Source organism: Drosophila virilis, chromosome 2 (assembly GCF_030788295.1).
Source record: "Drosophila virilis strain 15010-1051.87 chromosome 2, Dvir_AGI_RSII-ME, whole genome shotgun sequence".
Classification (NCBI taxonomy): Eukaryota; Metazoa; Arthropoda; class Insecta; order Diptera; family Drosophilidae; genus Drosophila; species Drosophila virilis.
The window spans coordinates 6,427,315-6,434,724 of NC_091544.1; the positions used below are offsets into that span (position 1 = coordinate 6,427,315).

The 7,410-nt window shown below is 41.7% G+C and overlaps 1 protein-coding gene across 1 annotated transcript; it reads left to right on the forward strand.

Annotated features, from left to right (window-relative positions):
• Nucleotides 1–4,905: 4,905 nt before the first annotated feature.
• On the forward strand, nt 4,906–7,193 carry LOC6631231 (protein SHQ1 homolog). Its single transcript, XM_002054624.4, has 3 exons — nt 4,906–5,268; nt 5,336–5,714; nt 5,773–7,193. The coding sequence occupies exons 1-3, from the start codon at nt 5,000–5,002 to the stop codon at nt 6,970–6,972; spliced, it is 1,848 nt and encodes a 615-aa protein (XP_002054660.2). The 5' UTR covers nt 4,906–4,999; the 3' UTR covers nt 6,973–7,193.
• Nucleotides 7,194–7,410: the final 217 nt, after the last annotated feature.

Below are 7,410 nucleotides of genomic sequence, written 5' to 3' on the forward strand. Positions count from 1 at the left end.
ATAGTGTCCACGTTTTGTTCTAATCAAAATGTGCTACGTGTTTGTCTGCTCCCCCAGGTCGGGGGTCAAACAAAAATAATAAAAACTGGCAAACCTTTTTGGGCCGCAGCAAAGCCAAACAACAAATTAACAATGAGATTTGCCGTAATTCATTTGGCTGAGCATCTTTAGCTTGTCTCTCATCTTTTTGGCATTTTTAATTGAGTTTTATGCCAATTAAATGTAATTTTCTACTCATTCGCATTCGCATTCGCATTCTCATTCTCTTTGGCTTAGTCGTAGGCAGTCTTCATTTCGGCCAGGCACGACCCACTTTCTGGCCAAGATTCTGACGGCCACAATCCGACAAGTCAGCCAAGTCAACTCATTTGGGACAGTTATGGGCGTGGGTGCCATAACTGAGCCTCACAACAGCTAATCGCCTGCCATGCAGACACAAGTACGTGGTTGTGAATCAAATGAATTAAGCTAGACTGGATGCACAGACAAATGGATAGACCCATATACTCTTCATCATTCGCGGCAGAGTGTAACTAATACAATCTTAAATCCACGACCATAAACAATTAGGATGGAATATTTAGAGCAGATCAGAAGTCATAACTTGAGGTGGTTAACATCTTTCTTCCAACATAATCGCTAACTTATATATACGAATCAGTTATTCGTGCACCTGAAGATCCGAAATACAGGGTAGCTAGCTGTTTGTAAGGGTAGCGTACTTTGTGGTTCTTATGTTTAAGCAGCTTTCTTTTGTTACATGTCTTAACATATGAAACAGATGAGATTTTAGTTAAAAGTTAGCTAAGAATAGTAAATATTAAATGCAGTGCAACAGGTCGTATGAGCGATAAACAATTGTTTACAGTCTTGTATTGAATATCATGAATATCATCAATATTAACTAAGACTTTTTTGATATCAAATATTATTGATTCAAGAATAAATAAGCTCTTATACCTATAACTAAGATTGATCATAAAATGCTCAATGCAAATATCTCGACAGGGGCGCTCCTTTCTGGATTATGGAATGTCTGAAGTTCCATTATATTTAACTACCAAAAAAAGTCACTGAACTGCGATCGCTTTAACAGCAGCAGAAACAAGTTGGTCACATAAAAATTTAACTAAGCAACTAGTCAGAGTTTATATATTGGGCACGTGGCTGGTTGCAGCAAAGGGCGTTGCACGTCAGCAATAACAGGTAAGCTCTAAGATTATCGCTGGATAAATACCCTGTATTTTTTCTGCAATATACAAAACATATTTGAACGGACATAAAGGTTAGCCGCTTGGATGCATGTTTGTTGCTCTCCTATATGAAACGCAAACAAAATCCAAGAGTTTTGAAAAAATGGCCCTACTATGCGATTCTCATAAATGCAATAACAATTAGCAGGTTTTCATGTTTTGATTATAACAATTATGTTTAATATTATGTTATAAAGATAATATACATATTTTTATAAAAATAATTGTACTTAATGGGATCCGCACAACCATTGCATACCCTGCAATAAACATTTTCCTTGGATGCAGGCTACCAAAAAATCAAGAAACAAATGGGCAACGCCTTTCGCCTGGCTGCAACTCTGCCTTTGACATAAATAAAGACAGAGACCGACAGAAAGACAGGCAGACAGAAAAACAGACAAATAGACATTACAATAAAGTTGGCAAAATGGCAACAGCGACGCCTCAGTCGCTGCGCAGCCGCTGCCGCAGTTAACTTTGTCGCATATTGTCCGGCAGTTGTGAATGTTGCTGCTGCTGTTGCTGTTGTTGCTGTTGTTGCTGTTGCTGCTGCTGCGCAGTTAAAGACACAATGACCTTGGGTGAAAGTTGCTCTCCATTTCTATTTTGTGCTTTGATGTTGCTGTTGAAATTGTTGTTGTTGTTGTTGTTGCTGTTTCTGTTGCTATTTACTGCTATTTGCTATTTGCTGGCATGCCATTTTAATACACACATGTCTAGCTCCAGGTGTGTGTGTGTGTGTGTGTGTTTATTTATTGTTATATTTTTTTAAATGATTTTCTTGTCAATCGTTGTGCCTGTGTCTGTGTCTGTGCGTGTATTTGCTTTATGCCCCCCTTTGGCTTTGTCTCTTTTCCACTTTTCATGATTTGTTTGTTTGTTTTGCTGTGTTTTTTCCATTGATTCGTCGCTGTTGTTATTGTTGTTATTTTGATTACTTTTGCTCTTGATTGAGCTGGCTTTGATGGATGCACAACACTGAGTTGGAGCTGGCAAAACAGAACGGAAGTGGCTCGCGTGCAGGAAGTGCCAGCATGGGTCAGAAGGAGGCGGCGGAGCAGTTGGTATAGTAGGCGGAGTAGGTGAGTAGGTGACCAGGTGAGAAAAGTCTGCACATTAGCCATGTTTACAACGTGCAGTTTTTTGCAACATTTGCAGCTCTGATCATGATATAGTATATTAATAATTTATTCATTTGGGTTTTCGGTTAATTGTCGAACCACAAGAGAATTAAAACCAAAATACAAACTTCAAGTTTGGCGTCGATTTTGCAATGCGGCGTCTTCACGCCTCGCCGGCCAGCTGACCAAGATTCTTGGCAGAATAAATCATGGCTATAATTACATTATATTAAATTAATATTTAAGTACTGTGCCAGTTTTGTTTTTACTCCAACTGCAACTCCAACTTCGAGTTCAACTTTAATTAACTGCAAAAGCAAACAGTGCACAACGAAAATCTTATGAAATACGCAATTAGACTTGATTTTTACTATAATAAATATATGTATGTACAAACAAGTCAAGTCTTTGCTTTGGCAAAAGCTACAAATACACAGCAAAAGTTCTGGATTTTTTTTGAGTGAATTAATATTTACATAAAATAAATGGCTTGATTAGCTTGATAATACAATTTATAAATAATAATAATAAGATAATATTTTCATTTATTTGTACACATAAATATTAACAGACTTAAATATTATACGCAGAGGAAGCAAAGAATCCAACAAAGATCAGATTAATTTGATGGGAATACGAAATTGGGCTAATTTCAAAGTCAACTTTCGCGTTTAGCATGAACTTATGGAACTTTTGACACGGATACATAAAGTTAAAAACCAACATATAAGAAAAGTAAAAATGAAAACAATTCGTGGACGGAACTCTTGTTTATTTTGTCAGTAAAACGTATTCAATTAAATACGTTTCTGCATTTACATCTATTTATTTTGTTTATTTTATAACAAAATAAAAAAAATCGAAAAATCTTATCTAAAGCATATTTGCGATAGTTAATCAATTTATGATTTGAGGCCAACTTGTGTTGCGATTCATTTCCATGCGCTCCTTTTCGTTGTCAAGTTCGTGGTGCTTCTTAATGGCACACACGTTGCTTGGCCTAAAACTGGCCAACAACAGTTAAAGCCGAAAAGTGCGACGCGACTGCAATTAATTTACTTATAATGCAGTATTCTAAAGGCAGACGACTGACAACAGCAACGGCAAACTCTGGCGCGGGATCTAGTCAACAATGTTGTGCCAAAGGGGGGAGGGTGGGGAGTGGTCTTGGGTAGGAGAGACGCCTGCTGGCGCTGTTGGTCAGCGACAAGTGACCTCATTTTTATTGGAACCTCTCGGCAAGTTGCGTGGCACGGCCAGTTGTACGTGTTGTGGCTGTTGTTGTTGTTGTTGTTGTTGTTGCTTGTTCTACTTTGAAATTTCACTTTTCAAATATGAATGTGTGCGTGTGTGTGTGAGTGTAGGTAGAAAAAATAAAAATAATTAATAAACTAAATAAAAGCATGCGAGCATTTCGGTGCGTGCGCCAATCAAAATTTGTGCCACGCACATTGGCTTCAGAAAAGTGCACAATCAATGCAAGTTTGTTGCTTAAGTCTTTTGAATTGAAATGCAACAACAACAACAACGAACAACAAAAGTGCCCGCCACGAAATATGTCGACAATATTTAGGCACAGGGCAACCGAAGAGCAACCACAACAACAGACAACAGACAACAACAACAACAACAACAACAGAAAACAACAACATTGACAATTTAACCTCAAACTTCAAAGTGTCACTGTCATGGCCCTTTTTACTACTCTCAGCGACTGCGACTGCGGCCACGACTGCAACTGCGACTGCGACCGTGTTGCAGCTATAACCTGTTGGCAATTCAGTTTATGACTTTTTGCGCCGCACACTGTAACCAGTGCGCATAAACTGACCCGGCAAGCGTTATTTTATAGCAAGGCAAAGCTTTCACCATGACTGCAGCCCACTGTGCAGACCGCAGTCGCTGCCGCTGCTGCTGCTGCTGCTGTTGCTGCTGTGGCGTCAACATCGCACGTATTGCCACGAAAAGTGGGTCAGCATGAAACGAGCCAGAAATGTAGAAGAAGAAAAAACAAAAACAAAAAATACAGCAGCAGCCACAATAACAACAGCAACAACAACTAAAAAGCAAATCACGCTGACGACTCGAGACGAGCTCTTGTTGTTGTTGTTGTTGTTGTTGTTGTTTCGTCTGAAGAAAGCATTAAAGCCGCTTGGAGCGAGCGGGATGGCAAGAGATGCAAAGCAACTTGTGTTGCTGCTGGGGCAGCAGTTGTAAATTTAAGTTTTTTTTTTGGGTTTGGCCATTTGGAATTTATGCTTGTGATATTTTCTTAGTGATAGACTCTGCATTAGCATATTATCAACAACATTTATAAATTCGTTAATTTCCTGATTAAATCACTTCATTCATTTGAGAACGTGTTCAACACAATAGGTATAAATCAAAATTATCTTTTTAAAGGCATAATTACAATAGCGCCACCGTCTGTAAAGCGCCATCTATTGGTCATGGTTTCTTTGAATTGACAGTGTTGGTTAACTGTGGCATGGTGTTTTATTCAGGGCTACTTTGAAACAATCAATCGTCCAGCCACCACAATCCGTCGCCGATAGTCTTGCTGCTCTAAAATTCTTTTTTGTTTATACTTGAAAAGCATTAGTATCTTTGTAAAATTAAAATATGTTAAATGGACAAATTACACACAGCTATGTGGGCAACACGTGCAGCGTTGTGATACCACATCCACATGTCAAAGAAAAACCAAAGTCCACGCCATCACCTGAGCAATCGGAGGCCTGTTGTGAGCGAGGGGCTGTGGCTGTTGAGGCGGAGGCGGCGGCGACGGCGACAGTTGCTGCAGTACATGTGAATTTGGATCGCATAAGGAACGTCGACATATTTATTGGCGACAACGATTTGTACTTTTACGCCGATGTCAAGCTATACAAGTGAGTCATGCCTCATCAATATGTGTGTATGTAATTTACCCAACGTTTATCGCAATCTCCTACGCAGATTCCATAGCCGTCGCACTTTCGACTTGAGGGGCCTGAAAACGTTGTATGTCAAATATGACACGACCGAGAACTGCTACCAGCTATATTTGCGCTGCCTTCCGCCCGTTGCCATTGTGGGTAGCGGCAGTGCAGCTGGCAGCGCCGTGACACCGAAACCAAAGACAGCGCGTAAGGAGTATATCGCCGCGTTTCTCAACCTGCCCTCGCTGGCGGATACCCTGCAGGACAAGGAGCCGCTGGTGCATGAGTGGAAACTGAAGCGCATCACCGAACAGTGCCAATTGCAGCTTGATGCCCACGAGCGCACCTACAAGATGACCAGCAATTTTTGCTATGGCTACGCCAGTCGATACAATGGTCCGCTCCAGACTAGTGAGGTAAGTTCTTGCTAGCTTATACAAAGCAGTTGGAAAATCCCATTGTCAATCATTGCAGCTGGACAAGTCAACGTGCCGTGTTCCAGAGCCAGATCGGCTCAGTCCCCTACAACGACGTCTAGAGCGTGTCGCGGACGAGATGAAGCGCTTTTCGCGCGAACAGTACAAAATGAACTTTGTGGAGTTGCAGGTACCAGCTGGGCATCAGAACCCGCTGCGCTACAAGCCCAAAATCTACGAAACGTCCATGACACAGGAGCAGGCGCATTTGTTGCACAATCTATGCAGCCGCTCAGACACCACTGAAGAGTCCACAGCGACGGCCTCGTTCCAGTCCAGCCAACCCGATCGCCGAGTGCAGAACGAAATAGACTGTGGCCTCATCAGCATTGTGCTGGCCATATGCTACGATGTGCGCACCACCAACAACGAGCCCACTTGTGAATCAGGCTGGACGCGCAGCATATTGTGTCCGCTGTTCTGCTACTTTGAGCAATTCGACAACTATCGGGATGTCCTGGTGGCGTTTCTGCGCCGCGTTATCACCTATCCGTTGTATCGAAACTTCGAATTGGGACGACAATGCATTAGGGATGCCATCGAAGTACTGAAGGGTGGACGAAACTGGCTGATCAGTCAGCTGCTGCTGACCCACCAGCAGTTCGCCAGTGGCGAGCCATGTCGCGATAGTTTCAACAACTATTATCTGGAGGACTATATACGGTACATAAGCAACGCGACGGTGTGCAGCGATGAGCATCTCCGTCTATTGGCGCGCAATGTGAAGAATGTGCTAATGGATGTGACAAAGCGGCAATTGGATCTAGGTGTCATCGAAATAGAGACTGAACTGATTCAGGAGCTGATGCAGGAGATGCGCATCGATGCGGGCAGCGGCAGCGAGTCGCCGTCGCAACAGCAGAGCAACCATGGTGACGATGATATGGATATGGATAACGATACATCCGGCCAAGAAGATGAGACGACGACCGACGATGATAGCGTTATAACCGACTCGTTCGATAGCATGGACTTGCGTTTGATTGAAAACGATGTGTATGCCGTTGACGAAGACAACGAAGGAGATGCCGATGATGGCGAAGAGGAGCAATCGGAGGTGGACGATGATGACCACGATAGCAACTCGTCAACAACCACAACCAGCGACGCTGAGGGCAACAGCGTCATCGAGCAGTGCACCAGCAACAGCGAGGCTGCCGCCAGCATTAGTGCCAGCGCCAGCACCAGCACCAAGTAGACGTAGACATTGCCAAAGTTCCATGTTGTCTCTCCTGCCATGTCTAAGCCAACCAAGCAACCAACTAACACAGCAAAATACCAACTTAATGTCAAAGAACGGAGGCTAAACAGTGATTACTTTAATGCGAAAGCGAGATACGAAAGTAAAATACAGAAACGAAAACAAAACAAAACAAATACAAAAAAAAAAAAAAAAAAAAAACACAAAAAAAGAAACAACGCAAACTGTAAATTTTTAACACAAACTAAAAACAAACCCATTTAAATATTAATGTGTACAAGAATTTTAAAGCAAACCACAAAGAAATTGTTCATGCCAAATGCGAAAGAATATTTGCATATACATTTACATTTATATACATATATTTTTTTCCCCCTTTTTGCTCTAATATTATTTGTTTTAACACATAAATCAAAAGCCCCAGCATTTAGCGTG